Source organism: Sebastes fasciatus, chromosome 20 (genome assembly GCF_043250625.1).
Source record: "Sebastes fasciatus isolate fSebFas1 chromosome 20, fSebFas1.pri, whole genome shotgun sequence".
NCBI lineage: Eukaryota > Metazoa > Chordata > Actinopteri > Perciformes > Sebastidae > Sebastes > Sebastes fasciatus.
In genome coordinates this window covers 20,942,944-20,964,644 of record NC_133814.1, presented here as the reverse complement: position 1 = coordinate 20,964,644, position 21,701 = coordinate 20,942,944, and the positions used below count along the sequence as shown (strand labels likewise).

Genomic DNA, 21,701 nt, shown 5'->3' with positions numbered 1-21,701 from the left:
AAAACATAAAAGGTGTAGTAAAATGAACATGAAATTTTATTTCATTCCATATAGCGATGACGATGCAGGATGACAGTTTTTTTTGTACATTTTTTTTAATGCCAGAATCAATATATTTGCTTCATTTGAAGTCTTTGTGGAGGTAGAAGGAAGTTACCGCTTTTATTGTTGTAGTCTGAGCAACGTGACGTCATGTCCGTTCCGTATCCGTCAACCAAAACAAACTGCAGCTGGCCGACAAAGCAGAAAACAGCGAAGGGTCCACGTGGATACGACCTGCACCCTCACATGTTAAATCCAAAGTGGTAAACACTACACATACAGTAAAGTATGGAAACACTTTGGGTTTCACACATTGCCAGGAAAAGCAGAGCTAGACATCACGGCTAAAGCTACATGCTAACTCTGTCATGGACAGGAAACGTTATTGTATCGCGGTAACGTGTGGTCGAGCCGGCTGTCACTCTCTTCTCCGTGGTCAGATGGGCCGACGCTACCCTTATACTGCAATTTATGTTAAATGCATTCAAACAGCCCCGATGGAGCCGACCATGAATGCATAAAGAGAACGGAGCTGACGGGGAGAGCTAGAGATGGACTTGGCGAAGTATTTCCGTCTGGTTTTCAAAATAAGGTGTTAACAAAGGGAACTGTATATACAAAATACATATATGGAAATAAGATTGATTGGATTATATTCACCAGAAGTATAAAACATTACATGTCCGTTATAAATTAAGAGGAAAATACCACTAATTAGTGAGGGAAATGTATTTATTCTACATACATGCTGAAAATCAAACATTTTTACTGTATTAATTTGTATATTTTCCAAAGTAAAAGTCCCTAGAAATGTATGATTCAACTTTTCCCATCATTTAGTGTTAAAAAGAGTTAACAAAAATCGCAATAAATCGTAATATTGAATCGCAATTCTTATAGAATCGCAATACTTAGCCTATCGAATCGGCATCCAAGTATCGTGATAGTATCGAAGCGGGAGATATGCGTATTGTCCCGGCCCTACTAAAAGGGCAATAATGGAGCTTGTTTGTCATTTCGGAAACAAATGAAAGAAACTACAGGTGTGAAAATGTGTCCCACAGGACAAATCAGTGAGGCAGTGTCTTAGTTGGCTATTATATCTTTATGACTAGCAGTCTGAGGACAAAATAGGCGACACACAATGTAGTTTCCAGAGAGATAACAGCCTGTTCCCTGAGTGCGTCACAATAGAGATTTATAGAGCATCATCACAATCAGAGCAGCTAATCTGTGTTATTCAATTAAAAAAATGCCATTCAACCAGCTTAGTAACTCGGGGCTCACACAATGTCTCCTGTGCAGATCAAGGGACAGCCGGCTCATCTGTTGTCTTCAGATTAGAGGGTATATTATTCCCCTTCACAGCTCAAGCATTTGCTGAAGCCAGAAGCTCACTTGAAACAGCATCAAACGCAGAGGACGCTCATTTTATCTCACAATCTCACACTTGAACTAAAAGACCCTTTTCAGCAGCCACTGCATCCGCACATAGGGGCAGTTTTTAGAGTGGCAAGTGCTCTCTTTGAGCCAAGTGCTCCTCCCACGGCAGCAGGAGTGGGATGCAGCTTTCTAGCGCTCCCTGTCTGCCATAAGCTGATAAGTCAGGGTTGCTAAAGCCAGTCCTCCAGATGTCCTTGGAGAGCAGCTGAGAGAAAAAATGTCTGTATACAGAGGTATGTCTGGGTGTCATAACTAACAACTATGTAGGTAAATTGTGTCTTTAAAAATAGGTTAAAAGTGCCAGTGTGTGTGTCCAGTTGAGCGTGTACATTCTGTATGTACTACAAACTGTAGGAAACTGCGGGAGCCATATTGTAAGATCAGCACTCGTCTGCTGGGAGGAGCGGATTCCCTGCAAAGTGACGGCAACAGATATCAAAACACTGGAGAGTACTCCAGTCACGCGCTACTGCGTGGTCTCCTCTCTCCACTTCACACATAAATACACAAACACACTGAAGGCAGAGAGGAGGCAGGTTTAGTTCACTTCAGCCTTGAAGCCTTGCAGTGAAGGGCATCACGATATAAGTGACTGAATCAACCGATGCATTGTGTATATACTGCATGTATATGTATTACTTGATGAGCAGGAGTCTAATTTTGATTATTGACGCCCACTGTGAAAGATTTCGGAGCAGCTCTTTGTGAAAAATTGCAATGCAATTTCATCTTTTCTTGGTGGTGATGTTTCTAAAAATTAGGGCTGTCGAAGCTTCGGTGAGAAATATTCAAAGCTAGTCCAGCTGCTGCTGCACCACTGTACACACACTCACCTCTACACACAACAAACAGCGATATCCATCTGAGAATAACTAATAATAATTAATGTGGAATATGAATAATGAATACTGTTGTGGGATTATTCCTTATTTAGATGTATTTGGGGAATTATACATTATTATTACATACTTATATATCAAAATTAAAAACGAAGAATTCAAATAGTGATTTGGAGGTAAAATACCATGGCAACGATCAAAGCTTTGAAGCATTTGCGTCAGACCTAATAAAAATGCAAGTCAGCTGTAAGAAAAATGTGATTTCACTGACTATTATAATACTGTAGTAGCTTCAAAAGCTTTAGAGCAGCAAGTCTTAAGGCCTTTACACACCGGGGGCGTGACGAATAAACAACATAAAAATGCCTGCGAATATTACATGTCAAGGGCTTTTATTGTGAAAGGTAAGAACGGAAGGAGTGGATCTGGTGTGCGCTGCCTTTGTCAAGGTTCAGACTACAGAGCCTCCGTGTTGTTGTTTCATAAATATAGATGCAACTCATTTGGTTCCGTACAACGTGATTGGTTGATGCCTTTATTCCCGGTGCAAAAGCTCAGAAAATTAAACTCGTTCCAAGGAAAAGTATGCATTTTTTCGCCACGTAATATTCACATTCTGTGTGAAAGTACTCATGACAATAACTTTCCTTAAATGATAATCAAACATTCAGCAGGCTATTTGGTTAAATTTAAGTATCAATACACCACGGCAAAAAAAAGTTTCAAACACAGATTTTTCACAAACATCCATTGAAGTCGAGAGAAGAGATGGTGTCATAATATACTGTGGGTTATTTCAAGCTTTACAAAATTCATCTGTGCAAATCGAGTGGGCGGCTGGACGAAAGCCCTCAGAAAGCACATTTTCATACCATAATAAAGACCCTATTCTGGGGAGACAGTTAAGAGAGTGGAGGTTGTTGCATTGCCTTGGCAATAACCCGAAACTTATTACATTCAGAGAAGAGCGACTGCACGGTTACAAAATGAACACTCCTAGCTCTCCCAAGTGTTGCTTTTGGCTGGGATTATCTACCACATCAAAAGGCCCTGTTCCTCTAAGTGAGAGCTTTATAAGGCCTGAGTGACAGTAATGCAAGTGTAGGAACAAAAGGTTTCATGTGGTTTTACCAAGAACCTCAGAGTAACATGGTTACCGTGTTTTTAATAGTTATTTCACCAGACTGTGGCGGGAAAAGGGATTTACAGGTTGGTCTGTGAACCACACAGAGAAACGGGTTTGATTTGGCAGTGAATGCTGGGAAGTTTCTGCACTCTTCACCAAATTAAAGACTTTTAAAAGACCTTTTTAATACCAAATAAAAGGAACACTTGATCATACCAAACCAAAGAATGATGGAAAAGCAGTGGGGACAATAAGGCCTATTATTATTTATTAGGTAAATGATTTTATTGGCATTTATATAAAATGTTTTTCTGTAATTCCCAGCTATAAAATAAAAATTACTAGTAATATAATCAATTAATTCACGTGACCTGGACCTAAAGAAGCCGCAGAAAATGTATGGAAGATTAATCAATTAAAGTGTCAATAGACAAGTATTTTGCTTTAACTTATCATAATGAAGTAAATGTTGATTTCACAATGTAATGCCTATAGAATAATGACACCATCGGCGTTTAGATTGCCTCCCTATAAGGCTTGCTTTCACTATGTCATTCTGTCTGCCACCGGGTACGAAGTGCGTCAACCATTGAGCAACCAAAACAGGAAGAGGATAGCGCTTTTGTTTTCTCTGGTAGCCATCGGTAGCTCTCCCCAGGTAGCGGAAATGGCAGACGGTGGAACAACCGAGGTAAAACAAGAGTGAACCCCAGATGGACATTCACTCGATAGAGAGAGCTCAATAAAAAAAGAACTGAAACAGTTGCAACAATCACACTTTTAGTTAATAGATGTATGATGTCTCCCAAAAGACCGCAATCAAACACAAAAAAACCATATAACTAAGGGACCGACACGCCGCATCTAAAAACGTGTGGAAAACGCCAGCCGTGATGCTTTTTTTCTTTCCAAGGTGCTTGGGAGGTTGCGCTCCTGTCGCGCCTGCCATTACTAAGCAACCAAAACCTGCGTGCTGCAATGACGATGATGATGATGTTGTGGTAATTTAGCAGTAAAAGCATCACTGACTAAACTACACAAAGTCAAAACAAAGATAAATGGATTTCCAGCACTGCAAATCCCTCACAGTAGCTTTACTGCTCGATGTGTCTGTTTGCTGACCTTTCAACTGGATGTTTGGTAGGTATCTGGCCCAATAGGTTCCCCATTGGGAACCTATTGGGCCAGATACCTGCACCCTAACATGCATGATAGAACCGTGTTTCAACACAACAAGAACAAAAATGTCCAGCTTGACCTTGAAAACTTGAGGTTCATCCAACCTGCAAAAAGTGTGTCTCTGCTGGGAAACTTTTACCGTGAAACAGCTGCAGGAAGTGTTGAGTTAGCTATTAACACTGTGCCTTTATTACGGCTCTGATGGCACAGCAAAGGAAAGCCATCGTTAAACAGTTGGGTTCCTATATGTTAGATGAAGGAAGTCAGAGGCACGTAGTGAAACAAACCTCCAGCGACAAAACAGCAGTGAAACCTACATTAAGCAGGTGCTACTGAGTTTGGTTGAGCTGGTCGCGTTATGGCCGTGCTCCAAAAGCAAGGCTACACAATGAAGAAAGCAACGGCTGCGAATGTATAATGGAAACAAGAATCTTCACAGTACAGCATGACACTGCATGACCAAAGCATATTTTAAGCGGCAGTGGAAAAGTGGCGTTGGGGCTCTCACGACAGGAGGTAAAGCTTTGAAGCAGCAGAACTGATGAGTTGGTTTGGATCTATTTTAAGCAGAAAATGGGGTCTTTAGCAGTCATAGATTACTCTTTAAGAACCAAAAATACATTTCAGCTTCTGAGCTGCGTCTTCCTGCTTCCCAAAATACACCCACAGAACTAGTGAACACCTTCTGTGTGCTGACAGGTTGATGCGGCATTGTTTGTGGCGGGCGTCAGACGACAGACTCACCACTGCTGCGACTCTTGCGGTTGGCCTTCCCTCCCGTCAGCAACATCTTCAAGCTGTTCCTAAACATGACTGCAGCAGATGCCCTGGACTAGACTACGGGAAAAATCTGTTGGGAGAAAGAAAAGACAATAAACATGAATATTTGACCAACTGTCTGCTGTGAGATCTAACTGATATTGTTAACAACAGAATGAAGGCATTATGAAAGATATCAGGAAAAGACAACAAAAAGTGCAAGAGCTTTTACTTCCTCTTTGTTATTGTATCATTGTTATATAAATTGAAGGATAAGCAACATAAACCAAATTCCACGAGTTGTGTGATCTACTTGCTGTTGTTAAACGCGGCCCCCCATTTACTTCAATTCATCAAGACTTTTCTCCGTTTTTTGATTCTTCGTTCACCGTTGGAGGCATGCGAGAAAAACAGTTTTTCTTTCCAATAAATCAAGGTAACAGGGTGAGTCATTGTTATACAAATAATCATTTTGTGGTTGAAGTATTCCTTTAAAAATGTTGTCTAGGGCTAGAGTTGTTGGGGGGGAATCGAGGGTTCAACCTCATCTAGGGTGACCAGGTGTCCTGCTTTACGAGGGACTGCACAGCATTTTTATCCCAGTTATTGTTGTCCCACATATTGAGACGATGTCCCACATTTTCATCGGCTCTAGTTTTCAAAAGTCAAACCACTGCGGGACAGATGCTTTTTTAAAATCTGGCTTTTATCCAATGGCTGTGATGAAAGCAAGTAAGGCTGTCATCACGGGGCTGCGTTTGCTGTCAAACTGCGCACACGTGGGTCAAGTACAGGTTAACATTTCACCGTCTTTGCTACGCTATATGCCCAACAGGGAAAAATGCGAGTCACCGCAGAGCACAAGCTATGCAGATTTAGTCTCAGTATGATGGAAACTACCACAAAGAAAAGGAACAGCAGCTACAACAAAGACTGTGAAACTACTTATACGTTTTTATAAGTTATTTTTCAATTTCACACAGGGGGAATACGTCATGAAGACACAGTTCATGCGACTCTCACAAGAAACGTGCGGCTCAAAAGGAGATGTGCCGATCAATGGATGCATTCGGGCAAAGCATAGAGATATTATGATAAGGGGCAGAATAGAAATGTTTATTATTTAAGTTAGATAGACATCATATCAACATTTTAGACTACGTCACAGCCCACATTGTCTCACACAAACATTCTTTGTCCCACATTTGGTTTGTTGGGATCTGGTCACCCTAACCTCATCATAATATAGGATAATCTGCACCTACATTAGAGTCAGTAAGTGTCTTAAACCTTCTCCTACTACTACTGTAGTCTGGTGATAGCATTAGTGCATTTGGGCTTAAATTTAAGAGAAATAATTCCTCCTTAAACACTCAAAAAGAAAAAGAAAAGAAAAAAAATAATCACAATCAGTAAAGGCATGTAGAACAGAAGTTTGGCAGAGATAACATAAACGATGTACTGTACAGTATCATAAAAGTACAGCCGGTGGAGGTTGAGGATTCAGTACAAAAAAGGAGCAACGATGCTGACAGATAAGCACACCTTAAACCATAACACTGTCTTCATTTCTTGCCTGCAGCTTGTTCCATCTCACTAATTCCTCTCCTCCACCCTCAATCCCACACCTCCCACCTCACCCTCCCTCACACAGGCACACATATCTCTGCTGTGAGTAGTAAAAAGCATGGCAGCAGATGTTCTCCATTAGGTGGGAGTGACTCAGCAAAGCCCCACAGACGAGCTCCAGCTGAGGAGCCGGCTTTGGACCCAAACAATTAAAAAAAAAAACCTCAAAGAGGAGGACATGGAAAAGCTCTCAACCCCCTCCCCCCAACCCTGCTTAACTAATGTTTTTCACAATCCCCCCCTGACCTTGAGAGGGGGTCTAAAAGGCTTCCAGGATCGTAATACTACAGACAGTGTGAGGGACACTGGGGACATGGCATTCACAATGAGGCAACACATGATTTTATAGTCAGGTGGGATGAAACTGAGTCATACAACATCAAAATTTGGCTTATTCATTTGTGATTTTTTTTATTTTATTCTTGAGTGTTTTAGGATGGATTATTTCTCTTAAATTTAAGACTAAATGGACTAATCTCCAGACTATAGTAGGAGTAGCGGTAGGCCTAAGACACTTGACTGTGATGTAGGTGCAGATTATCCTAAATTGTGATGAGGTTGAACCTTCGATTCCTCTTAAACAACATTTTTTAAAGGAATACTTCACCCACAAATGATCATTTGTATATCAATTACTCACCGTGTTACCTTGAATTCTTGAAGAAAATTGTTTTTTTTAGGGCTGTAAATTGATTGAAATATTTAATTACGATTAATCGCATGATTGTCTATGATTAATCCGTTTTTATCTGTTCAAAATGTACTTTAAAGGGAGATTTGTCAAGTATTTAATACTCTTATCAACATGGGAGTGGCCAAATATGCTTTTTTTATGCAAATGTATGTATATATTTATTATTGGAAATCAATTAACAAAACAATGACAATTATTGTCCAGAAACCCTCACAGGTACTGCATTTAACATAGAAAATATGCTCAAATAACATGGCAAAATCAAGCACAACAGGCAACAACAGCTGTCAGTGTGCTGACCTGATTATAACTTGCCCCAAAACGGCATGTGATTATCATAAAGTAGGCATGTCTGTAAAGAGGAGACTCGTGGGTACCCATCGAAACCATTTTCATTCACATATCTTGAGGTCGGAGGTCAAGAGACCCTTTTTACTTCAAGTCATCAAGACTTCTTCAAGAATTCAAGGTAACACTGGGTGAGTATATATACAATTATATATACAATATATATATACAAATGGTCATTTTGTGGGTGAAGTATTCCTTTAAAACATATATGCTTTCATCAGGCCGTGTGTCTGGCTGTCCTTTTCTAGAGAAGTTGTCCACAGTAAGTCTCAACAGGATTGCAGCCCTGGCAGTTGCCAATTTGGAGTTTAGCTCAAGTGTGATGAAAAAAAGAGAAAGGACTGCAAGAGAAGTCAATTTTGAACAACAACAAATACACCAGGTGAAAATTGAAGGGGAGCTACTGGAGCTGCCAAAATGAGACCAGACCCGGCCTCGCTGAAATCACTTCAGATGGCTTTGTGGAGATGAATCCAGCTGTGTTTGTTGTTTGTTTTGAAAGAAGAAGTAACCATTTTTCTATTATTGACCATTCAGATTTGTTCTAAATGTGTATTGTATATTTTATTTTGTGTAGCATGCACACTTTTCCAAGACCAAGAGCACAATTTACTCATTGTCAATGTGTCCAATTAGGTAAAGAAAAAATCATAAATGATGCCGTGAGATGAATTAAAACATCATAGAAGTTGTCAAACTAGGTGAAAGAAGAAAAAGTCAGGATGTTAAGACGCTGCGTTGATCGTCTTCTACTACCCCGCGGTATAAAACAAGCAATTGTCTCACCAGATGCTCATTTTGGTTCACGACGCTCCACATCTGTCAGGTCAAGCAATTAACAGGCTCATATAGTGAAGTCTAATCTCTACATTACTCTTCTGACCACAAAATATAATGAATTAACTATTTTAGGACTATTCACAGTTAGTTATTAATTGCTATTCATTTTGTGTCCAATTTAAAGTCCTTTTTACAATAATCTTTTTTATGCATCTAATGACACTTGACACACAGGTACCATTCCGCTCCCACTCAGTAACACTGCCAGTAAATGTCCCCATCAAGGCCAATGCAAATGAAGGTTGATGGCATTTTTAGTGTTTTATCTTTCGACGTAGCCGGTTCAGTTTGTATCACAGGGGCTAATAATTCCACAGCTCATAAAAACTCTTCTCAACTCCTCTGATTTAGAGGGATCACTGCCAATAAATATTAATATTTTTTGACCTCATTTGCCGAGCAGTGTAGCGTAACCCAGCCATTGTGACAGGTTCCCCTAAATAAAAAATGAGCCCTGATGTGAATCAGTGGGTCTACGAGGAAAGGCTGACATTTTCCTCTGTAACTTTTGTCTCAGATGCAGCAGCTATTCTCTGGTGTAGTAAAGGAAACCCTCAGAGCGTCCTACAGGGTTGTCTATTAGAAACGTCTTATCAGCACCTGATAGGATTGTCTCGGCAAGTGAGTTAACTGATGCTACAGGCAGACGTACCCTCAAAACACACGAAACATCTCTAATTTAGGGATTTTTGTCATAATTATGTGTTAAATTATATGTGCCACAAAAGGGGATAATTTTTAATGTTTTATAATAATGTAATAAAGAACAAAGCAGCATCGTGGCCGCTTGTCTCTCGTTAACAAAAGGTTTTCTGATGAAATATCATCCTGCAAATGCTAAAGGTTTATTTCCACCTGTTTTTTTTTGTTACGGCCTCGGAGGGCGCACGCCCCATGTGACTAAAGCCCCATTTCCACCGCAGGAACTTTGTCCACCTTTTGAGGAACTTGTAGCGTTTCGACCGCAGGGACCAGGGTCTAAATTAAGCTCTGGGGACATTTTACGGGGTCTTTATACCCCCAAAAAAGGCCCTGGTTGATGAGTCAGAACTTTCGGGGTGGAGTTTGTAGGGATGACCATCGCTGATTGGTGAAACACACACACACACAGCACCGCTGCTACAACGGCTTCCACTCGTTTACCGCTTCATTCATGTAACAAGGTACTCTAGTATCGATTTAGGACCATTTTAGGACGAGGGGAACGCATTTCTCTTATTTTTTATATCTAAATGTGCTCAGGAATTTGCATAAATTAAAAATTTAAAAAATTTAAATGCATAATGTCAATGACCAGTTATGTTTGAATATCACCACGGCAATCACAACGCATCATCAGGTAGAGCCGATCGTGTTTTCACCCATGTTTTCCTTCGTAATTCTCCTTTTTTTGGTTATTGTTAAATGTAAGTTACCTACAACCAATCCATGCATTACATAACATTATTCGACCAAATCTATCTGGTTATATGTTGCTTCCCTTTTCCCCTAGAGAGCTGGGTAGTAACATCCCATGTTTGCCAGTGTTACGCATGACAGTGATTGTATGACACTGGAATAAAATAATTCACATTAAGAAATAATGGTTTAGTCCAAAAGCTAAATGATTGGAAATAATGGAGCACTAATAGCAAAGGCTGACACAAACCTTAAAATGTAATGTATTAGCTGCTTGTCCCTTTATCTAAGAATCCTCATAGTATTTTATTATTTTTTTTACATCCTCATTGCAACTTCCTTGACTGTAAATGTGTCTGTCTGACGTGCGATAAAGGTGTCAGCTCTACGGTCAACTTCAAATTGGATTAGCTGTGGGAAAGAACTAGTTAAAAGCCTGCGTAATCGCAGCAATCACTACAGCTGCTTTATGATACGGTGACACAAGTGATCCCCACACCTACCAGAGGGAGAGATGAAAAGCATTAGTCACATGAGAAGCAGCAGTGCTAGTTCAAGGTGGATGAGCAGTGATACTACAGGGTGGTGTGGGCTGACTGGAATATTTCTTACAATCCCAGTTTATTAATTAGGAGCCGTTTCCACATTGTTAATTACCATCAACATACGATTAGGTGTATTTCCCTTACCAATCTGTTCCCCAGTTTGAATAAACACTCCAGCAATGAGGAGCGTTTTTTATCATGAACCATGCAAGCCCTTCCCTCTGTCTCAAATCAGTTCATTGGTATGAATCATGTGTCTTCCCGTGACAAGATGTAGACAGCGGTAAGAGAGTGTAAGGTGACAACGGGTCAGATCTTGGCATGCATGCTCATCTCCAGAGATACCGCCGCGGCTGTGCGGGGGCAGCTACGCGACGTATCCGTGCGACTCACCGCAACTTCACCTCAGCATAAAATATGAGCAGCGAGCAGCTTATTATGTCTGGTCTGGTTAGCGCACAGGCCAGAAGGCATTCTGTGATTATAATACTAAATCATAATCTTAAAAAGTCATGACTCAGTAAGTGCATATTGTGGCTGCACGTCAGCTCTCCGTAGAGCAGCTGAAAGGACTAGGGATGAAATACAGAGGACTTTACAGTCGAGCCCGATAAATCTGCTTCCATATGTGTAGCAGTGAGCTAACCAGGCAAGGCTATAGCAGTTTACCAACTGCCAGAGCAGAAAATAGGGAGAGATATTGCTGTCTGTTTCTAGAGGAGGCAATCAATGTATGAAATCTTAGCGGACAGGATACTGAGTAGGCAAGTAAGCACACACACACACATATAGACTCGCAGGTCGCCATAGAGAAGACACAAAAATGTACCCGTATACAAGCAAAGTGTTTCATCTGAGGGTGTAAGCATACACATCTCTCATTCCCACTCTCTCTGACCCTGTGTACCGGCCTTTGTGAAGGGAAGCCAAGAAGCAGCATGCGCTCACAGATAATGTGCGTAAGCGGATGCAGCCCATCTCAGGCTCTTCCACAGCTCGGGCAATGATGCTCCTCCAGTGTGTTAAAACCCACTTAAAGGCACATTCACCTCATGATGAGACACTTTCATCTGGTCACCCCGAAGCGGCGCACTCGTTTGTTCTGATGGAAAAATAAATTACAGCCACAGCTTGGTTTATTTGTAAGTCCGGCTTGGCGATAACTCAACAGGACAATTTTAGGGCTGTCCTGAATACCGTTTTTTGGGCTTTGGTGAGAAATATTCGATGGTTTTCGAAGCTTCAAAGCACAACGCAGCAAGCTGACATGTTCTTCTGTCTGTCACGCAGCTCTACACATAACAAACAGCAATATTCGTTTGAGAATAACTAATAATAATTAATGTTGAATATGAATAATGTTAATGAATGAATTTGTTATTTCATCTGCTATTTTTGGGACTTATACTTTATTATTACAAAGTCTTTTAACCTCTTTTCACCACACCCAAAGTGGGAATAACATTACATTTAACTGAATTTACATCTGAAAGCTGACATAACCTTTTATTTCTTAACCCACATGAAGAAAGTGTTTGAAAATATACAGCGTAGACCCTGTTGGACCAGTACTATACAGAAGACACATGGACCGTGAGCAGCGCGACTCAGCTGCGGGCGGCTCATCTACAGATTTTCCGTGTGTTGCGTAATCTTTCCGACTGATGCACACAGTTCTCAGCTAAAATAGACCGTGAAAACGATCTGTGAGGGCTTGTAGCTCCGCAGCTTTAATGCCGTCTGTGTGGACGCCACACACTTACGAGCGGCTGTACGTAACCATAGACATCCTGTGTGGGTGTGACGTAGTTTATCGGGTGTTGTATCTCTGTCGTGTGTGTGCTAAACCAAAACGTGCATGCGTTTATCACGGTAATGACGGTATTGCAAAATCCATGTTGTAGCCGAACATGCCACCGGTGACGGAGATAAAACCGGTAAACCGCCCTCCCCTTCTGTGTGAAAGGCTTTAAACTTGACACTGCATTACTAGCTTTAGTCATTAAATATATAGGTTTAGCTATAAGCCTCGCTGGAAGAATTGCGTCGTCATGGCATAATGTGGAGAGTATTAGGATTAGGGCTCTTTAAACGGCAACCCTCCTGTAGAATGAATTAAACTGTTAATCACTAAGCCCCATCTAAATTTTTAAACATGAAAGAAATCCAGCTGGCAGCAGGCGCAGACGTGTGCCTCTGAGTCTGAGCCTGGACCGAGAACCGGCGTGACCCTCCATTAATTACAAAGCTTATTTACAATCAATAAAGTATCCCTTTAATGGGGCCTGTGATGGCAAAGGCCAGAGTTGCAGGGGCGCCCAATAGGATTTATCTCATGTTACCCCTTAGCCTCCGAATTAAAACTCATCTGAGAGGAAGCCACACAGACACAATCATAGAATTAGAGGGGACGGTTTCCCATGGGAGTGCTCTTACTGTGATTACCTACGACACAGAAGTTACAGCAGAGGCGAGGTTTTAAATTGAGAAGTGCTAAAATGTAATCTCACGGAGGTGAATGACTAAGCAAATTTCTAAGTAAAATCTAATTTCTCCTAAAAGATATAATAGGAATCTGTCTTTAAAACAGGTAATTACAAGTCACCCATGAAAGAAATACAGCTTAATATAGCTGTCGCAAAAGTGAAAATCCCTCAGCAGCCACAGCACAATGAAGCAGCAACAGTCTGAGAACGACAAATGCCCCGAGGGACACACGTTTCTTAGAGCAATTACAGTTGAATCCGGCGGTCTGACTGGAAAACATGAATGTCAGACCATAATCAAATAATAACAGAGCCAGAGGAAGCATCGTTTGAGAACAGAAGCTAAGTCATCCACAGTCCATTGATTTCCTCCACTTGTTTCTGTACACTGTGTTGCTTTCAGGGTTCACGGAAAAAAAAAAGATGTATATAAAGATGGATGAAATGACAGCTCCCCAAAAGTGAAGCCAAAAAGTTGTAAAATGCACTAATAGCCAAATCCAGGGTTATATCTCTTCCTCCGTTCTTGTGAACGAGCCTCAGACCGAGGACTGGGAGGCTAAGTTAAAGGAAAATGTTAGTAGGCTTGCTCCATCCTATGGATGTGGAAGACCGCCGGGAAGATCTGGGTACTTTATCACTCGGCAGTCGACCCATTCTGGCTTCATGCGCCACTGAGCAACTTTCATAAGAATGAACGGTAGCCCGCCTCCGACGCTGTATCCAGTTCTCTTCATACATCCATGCTCCGACCCCCCCTGATCGCTACTGCGCAGACTTTGGCTCCAAATGACATCACAATCTCAAGATGGCAGCTCCTGTATCCGGGATATTTTGGCTTCACTTTTGTACAGTGGGAGGAAGTGGAGACGCGTCGTCCATCTAAAATTACAGTCTATGGAAAATAATTGTTAGGTGAGGAGATGGTGGCAGTCTGGACCTGTTCATTAAAACAAAATTCTGCTGCATCTCTAAACACAGCCGAGAAAATATTCTCACTCAAAAAGGAAAAAAAATGGGACTCAAGCTGGAGGCAGTCCGAGCCTCCGCCCTCATCTCGCCAGCAGCAGACGCCCTGCAGCATCAGTCGGGGATAAATCACACGCCCATCTCCAGTTTGAGGATGGCCAGGGGAGCGGAGTTCCATAAATCACAGTGATATCAATAAGGGGAAGTGTCAGGGCCCGGCTCGCAAGGTGAGAGCTGCACAGGGCGATGCAGAAACCACTTAAGGTTGCTGGTAACAAAGTTTCACTCCTGCCCCGCGATAGATTATTTATAAATCTAGATTAATGCTCCTGCACTCATTGCTTTGCAGGGGAAGGTGGTGATATCTGTATCACGATGCACCATAATATGGGTACGATCAGTCACAGATGAGACAGGTTTGGATCCCAGGGTGGCCGAGATTGCCGTCTAAAAAGCTCCTCAGCTTTCTATTACTAGTTCTTCGTGGAGCATAAGGTGTGTTCAAATCACACTTTAGAGTCACATACATATATAAGTATAAAACCTTCATTTTCCCAAGAATGGGAATGTACAGTACACATTTGTTTCATTTGACATTTTGATATCAGCTATGGGAATGACATCCAACATATATGGAACTTCTAACAGTATTGTTCAAGGTATTGTTTTGTATCCTCAATATTCCTACACATGAGAGTCTCCTGGATAATTATAGGTTTATGTTGTGGCTGACTTCGGGGGCTAACCCCTTCAGTAAACAGACTGTGGCAAGCAAGACACGGGAACTTGGCTTGTGTCTTGAGGAGTTGTAGCATTTCTTCACCGACAGCGTAAACCGTACACACACTGCACTTCTACGCTCACAGCTACCGTATGCTGTTATCTTCATACGCGCCGCAGTCCGTCACACACATACGCTCCCACGCACTCAATTATCCCTTAAAGGAATTCACGGCGGATCGCCAGGCTACAAAGTAGAAATAAGTGAAGTTATTGGTTGCATTTGAAGCAGAAAGTTTTCCATCCAACCACAGTAATGATGTTAACAGATAAATCAGACAATGCACAGGCAATTTAGTGATATCCATGCTGTCGTCGTCTTAACCGGTCTTGAAATAAAATCCAGAGTCCCCTTTGTCTGAGACGCGGCAAGACGAAGTAAAAATGCAGTCGATTCCGAAACGAGACCGATACCTTCAAAAAGATCCTGAGTACTACAACACTGGTTTAAAGCTGGGCATACACTGTACGATTTTAAAAATGTTGTCGTGTAATTCCTAGTAGATTGTGATCTTGATAGCTACGCTCTGGTTACTGTAAAAAGAGTAGTAAAAATGCACTGACGTTGGGGAATGGGCTCATGGCTCTGCTTCAACTGTGCGAGAGCCTGTGGACGGACGAAATTTCTGACATGTCAGAAATTCATCCGACTGTCCGGCGGCCGGTTGGGAGGAGTTAATCGGTCCTCGGTCCTCCCTGTACACTGCACGGCAAACAACGCTCAACAAACTCTAAAATTCGGGCCAGAAACGGGCTATAAATTATACAGTGTATGCCCAGCTTAACCAGGTATGTCCTCCTTGCTGGCCCTCCGTTTAAGTCCATACCGCTTAAGCAAAGCCGGGCTTGGTGTGTTTCTTCTCCAACACACCGACATGGCCCACATATAGCCAAGTGAATTATTATGCGCTTTGGTTGTGTCATCTCCCTGTGGGGGAAACAGAAGTCCTCCTACACAGGCCAACTGGCACACAATTTCATTACCAAATCGGTGCCCAGTTTAAACCAGCTTAGACCTCTCTCACCCTCTCGTTCAAATCTACTCAAAGGAAGCGACTGAAATAGCGTGTCAACCTTTATCAGAGTCGAAGAGAGCCAAACGAAGGAGGGCATAATTCATTGCCTTTTATTTCCCCCTGTTTGTTTTAGTGGGTGTCTGGGCAACACCAAATAATGGGATGAAATACTGTGAGCCATGTCGGCAGGTGTAGCCAGATTGAGGAGGGAAATAAATCATCTAAATGCATAAAACCCATTTATTCACTCAGAGAGCTGCATAACAACAGTTTTTTTTAAAGTTCAGTTGCATGTCTTCATCGTAATCTCTTCTATGGCAGACAGTGCGGAAGTCAGTGATTAATGATTTTTTTCCCCTGCAGACACCAAAATGACAACAGCAGCCGAGTTCTGATTTTAATATGTTGTGCTGCTTTAATGCTCCCTCGCTCTAATTTGGTTGCTGCTGTGAACAATAACACAAGACTGTGTGGATGAGTAGGGCTGGGCCAAAATCTCCCATCCCGATATAGATCATTTCATATCTCGATAACGATATGTATCACGATATAGCATGTTTTCTGGTAATTCAATAGATAGTCTATAAGAAATAATCACATGGTAAAGCCTATTTTTGTGTACTCCTGTGTGAATTAAATACTTGACAATACTGAGTATTTTCTTATGTTATTAAGAACTCTGGTGCAAAATGAACATAACAGTTTCATGTGAAATTATAGAGAAAAAATAAATAAATACAGGTCTAGCTTAGAGGACAGCAAATGTAATATGAATAAAAAACAGCTAATAAATGCATTTTACAGGACAGGTTGCAGACATTAAAATCGATATTAAATTTATACATAAACATCTTGATCTGAATCTACTGCATGTAAGGCCTACATAACCTCATTGATTATTATGTTATTGGTTATAATAACTGAGGTTTGCTGTAGAGTAGTATCTTGTACTGGTTTTAGACCTGCTTTTATTTACAGTGTAATGTACAAGTGTACTGGACATGTAGTGTGATAGTCGATGAACCACTATACATTTAGTTATTATCTGTGTTATCTGGGGGTGTGCACGGCTTCTCCATAGATTACTTTATTCATCCGTTAACTGTTATATGTCGTACAACAGAGATACTGTTTCTACTAGTGCTGTCAAAGTTATCGTGATAACGCATTAAAGCAAATCTGTTTTTAACGCCACTAATTTCTTTAACCCATTAACGCAACTTTCAATTTTGAGGTCGTAGCGGGCTCAGTTTTAAAGCTAGAGTGAAGATACTGGCAACATATGAAACTAGAAAAACCTAATGAATCCATTGGTACCAACCATGTCATACTAGCTTGTCGTGAAGAAGGATAAATAACGCTCCAAACTTGTGCTAAATTTTGGCGAGGAAAAACTGGCATGGCCATTTTCAAAGGGGTCCCTTGACCTCTGACCTGAAGCTATGTGAATGTAAATGGGTTCTATGGGTACCCACGAGTCTCCCCTTTACAGACATGCCCACTTTATGATATGACACGATTCATCGTGATTAAATATGGACAATTGTGCGATTAATCCCAAGAAAAAATATATAACAATAGACATTTTTATATTGTTTTATGATATATATCGTCATATTGCCCAGCCCTATGGATGAGCAGCAGTGAGTGTGTAGAGTAAAACCTCTCCAAGCTTTGCCACAGAGCAGGTAGACAGAGAGAGAGAGATACTGGAGGAGGGACGAGCTGCTCAGCATAGTGTAGGGACTCTTTTACTGATATAGCATTACCCAGGTTAACACTTAAAAGATTACCATTTTAACAACAAATGAAGCTAGATGATGGTGTGAAAGGTCAAACACTGTGTTAAATATTGCCTAGAGAGAAGGATGGTTTAATGAGACAGTTCGATTAATCCCACTGAATGCTGTTTCCCTCCAACTCCCCTCCTTCATCGTCTTCATGCAGAGACCTCACTGCTACACCTGCTGGCCATTTGGAAGTGCTGCTGCACCATCTGCATTGACAGTCTGAGCAGAGGTGCCAGGAGATGTATTAATAAAATGATAAATCTAAACCTAATCTAAATAATAGCCTTTCATCTCCGCTGCTGACATATGACACGGACATGCCCATCATCGAGTCTGTAGAATGCGCAGAATCTTTTTTTGCATAAATCCTCCCCATTTGTATGCCTCTCGCTCACCGATCCTGTTCAAGCAAATAGAGCAGAGCTCCAGGAAGAGGAATGGTTCGGTGTTTGACAGGCAGCTTAAAGGGGCAAATAGAGTCATGACATGAGGAGAGAAGGTCATTCAGCAGAAGGCCACTAACCGCGGGTAATCAACATTGGCAGAAGCGCACATTTGCATTGAGAGGGAGGCGTTTAAAAATCAGACGGTGTCTCTGGTCCGGCAAGGCGCTGAAATGCTTAGAATTAAATAGGCTGAGGTCCTGTAGCATCTCCTGTTCTCCTTCACTTCACTACGATTCACTCTTCTTTCATGCTGTGACAGTTGATAGATGCAGTCTCGCTTTTTATCCGCTGTAATCACACTCCGTGAGACAACGGGGTAAACAAATGAAGATCTCGATGAAGTTGAGTTTAAACAGTACGATGCCTATAATAAAGTATTCACCCCTGATGGTGTGTTATATTGTTTTACAACACCTAATCACAGTCAGTGTAATTGAGGTTGATCTACGGGGCTCACAGGAAAAATTATCACCCACCACTGCAGAGATACTGGATTTTTAATTTGTGTCATGCAGAGTACAAACTACACGAAAATCAAGCTGATTTTGGGCCAGGTTGCCCCATCCGACGATCGTCAGCAAAGCCCCGATTTGTGATGGTTCTAAAGATTATCTTTCCAGATATTCTTGTGATGTGTGGTATGTTAAGTGTTTCTTACATTCCCCGATCGGCTCTGAAGTCCATCCTGGCCGCACTGATCTCAAATAAGAGTAGAGTAGAGTGCGAGAGTAGAGAAAATAAAACATGTTCAATATTTCCGATTGGATATCCTGTTGTGTGTGGGTCACCCCGAGGAGAGCCGATGACGCAGTCACGTGGGAAAGAACGATAGACAATTGTGAACCAAGCTGACTGAAGAAGGAAGGACAACAACCGCAGTCGTTGCTAATGCAAAACTCACTCACTCGTGAGCTACTTCCATCATCAGCTACGGTTGCTGCGTCCAAAATCGATGATGGAAGTAGTGAGCCATCTTGCTTCTTTCTCATCTTTGTTGAGCGTTGCACGTGCGCAGTAACGATCGGGCAGATTCTAGCGGAGAGTATAAACTAGCAAAAATGTCAACAATTCTTTTTCAGTTAGATAATAAAGATAGTTCTATGGCATTCATTCTCTGTGTGTATTTGTTCATGTTTTATAAAGTGTTTAACCTGAGCCAAGCCATACAACGATACTGTAGCAATCATATCACATCCATACAGGGTTAGTAGTACACAGCTGTTAAAAAATAGTTGACGCACTGGTATTGGATCGGTACGCTGTATCGGCCAATACGCAAGTTCAGGTATCAGAATCAGTATCGGGAAGGAAAAAATGGTATCGGAGCATCCCTAGTTTATAGGTTACCTAATTTATTTGACACTACAAATTGAGGATAATAAGGGGAAAACAAATCTCTTCATTTGAATCCAGGGTACCTAACATTTTGTCAAATCCTAACTGCATCCAGTGTGATTCAGTGTTGAATTAGAAAGTGTGAATCCTTTTCCTTCCCTCTGAATTCAAGCATAAAATGGCTGTGATAACTTCTCATAACATCCCCACACATCTTGTCCTGGCTCAGCTGTCACACGGATCCAGTGCCAGCCCGAAGCTTGCTTTCACACAGAATTATAAGTGCCACTCCTCCCCTCTGCCTGCCTCCGATGATACCCAAATGGGTTGATTTGGCCACTTCAAGGGAAGCACTAAATAACCAACCAGCACAAGCTCCCACTTGCTCTTATTTCATGTCCATGTGTGCATCCCAGTTCAGCTCGTTTTCTTAAAATGCTTGACCACACAACACTTAGCCAGCGGTCTGTCGAGGGCTTGTAGTAACTTTGTATCTCTGAGCAGCAGAGCCAGATAGAGGGTTGGACTTCCTTGCCTGGGGCTATTGTGTATCAAGTGCAGCTGAGTGGTTGATAGGCTTAGCATGGCTTCTAAGTAGAGTAAAGCCACGGGGGAAGACTCCTGGTTCAGTTTCTTTCATGAATTGGCTACAAAAGTCCTCATCTGAAATTAACTTAAACCAACTTAGAAGGGCATTAGAGGAGAGACACTGCAGCTGTGTGGGATAATATCCAACCCTTCGTACAGACATTTGCAGCTGAATGAATTGCAGACCTGCACGTTGCAAAGGAGGCTAAATAACGCTGCAAAGTTAAGCTAAATGTTAGCGAGGAAAAACTGGCATGGCCATTTTCAAAGGGTCCCTTGACCTCACACCTATATACAAATGAAAGTGGGTACTACCCACGAGTCTCCCCTTTACAGACATGCTCACTTTATGATAATCACATAGAGTTTGGGGCAAAAACCATGCCGTTTTTTGCATGCAGTACAAATGTGTTATTTTTGCCTATTCTGAAATGGTGTATTTGAATATTTCTGCATACTGGGGTCCTTAAAGAGTCTTAGAATTACATGAATTGGGTATCACTGTAAAGCTGAGGCTCTTGCGGATCCAACGAGTCCAATTGTATTCATGTGAGATGATGTTAGTCCCCATAGGAGTCATTTTATTGTAGTGAGACCATTTTTTGAAACTTGACCTCACTGTATAAAATGACCAGTTGTGACCTCTAAGCTATTCACAGCCTCATGAAACTTAACAGCCACAAACTAAAGAGACCTAGAGCATTCAGAGGATGGATGTCTTTCCTATGTGGATTGACAATAAGGAGGTTTCTGAGCAGTTTCCAGAACAGAAGTGCTCGCCATTCAATCGCCAAAAATGCAATTCTTGCTGAAATCTCCAAATGTCAAAAGCTTTTGATACCTTTTTTCTATGGTGTTCCTCAAGGTCTTGGTGTCTTAATGTGGTATTTTGGAGGGCTAATTGATCATTTTATCAACTCTCGACTGGTAAAAAAATGGTTAAATTTAGCATCAAATCTTTGGAACAAATGTTATCAACCCGAAAATTGCTGCAACAACTTACGAGACATAATAGAGCATGAGAATGGTCATCATATACTTCTATGATCATAATGTTCTATGCTAAAGATCATGGCTATGGCAAATAAACTATAGTTATGGTAGAGTTAAGGTTAGGCAACTAAAACAGTTACGGTGAATAGAAAAGTGAATGTCAACTGCAGTTCTGTGACGGGATTCCTGACGCATTGACATCTTGCCTCTCTATCTAGGTATCAAATTGTCCATTGACTGCTGTGTAAGACCACAGAAATAGAAATGATTGTCTCTAACTGCCAGTCAGGTAAAGGTGAAAGACAAATGACGATCAGAGGATCAAATTTCCTCTCAAAGAGGTCATGTGTTAATGCTTTCTATTTAAGACATCTACGGATAGTGCCGGTGACGTCAAGACCACCCACAAGGAGTCCATGTAGCCAGCATACTCCAAAGGTAGAGAGTCATCAG

The 21,701-nt window shown here is 41.5% G+C and overlaps 1 protein-coding gene across 2 annotated transcripts in view; it reads right to left on the bottom strand.

The window, feature by feature from the left end:
* tanc2b (tetratricopeptide repeat, ankyrin repeat and coiled-coil containing 2b) overlaps positions 1-21,701 on the bottom strand; it is a 174,419-nt gene that overhangs the window by 121,661 nt on the left and 31,057 nt on the right. For both annotated transcript variants that reach the window (XM_074619733.1, XM_074619734.1), the window contains exon 3: positions 5,374-5,479. In XM_074619733.1, coding sequence (XP_074475834.1) covers positions 5,374-5,440 — 67 coding nt within the window. In that variant the 5' untranslated portion in view covers positions 5,441-5,479. The remainder of the gene's footprint in view (positions 1-5,373; positions 5,480-21,701) is intronic.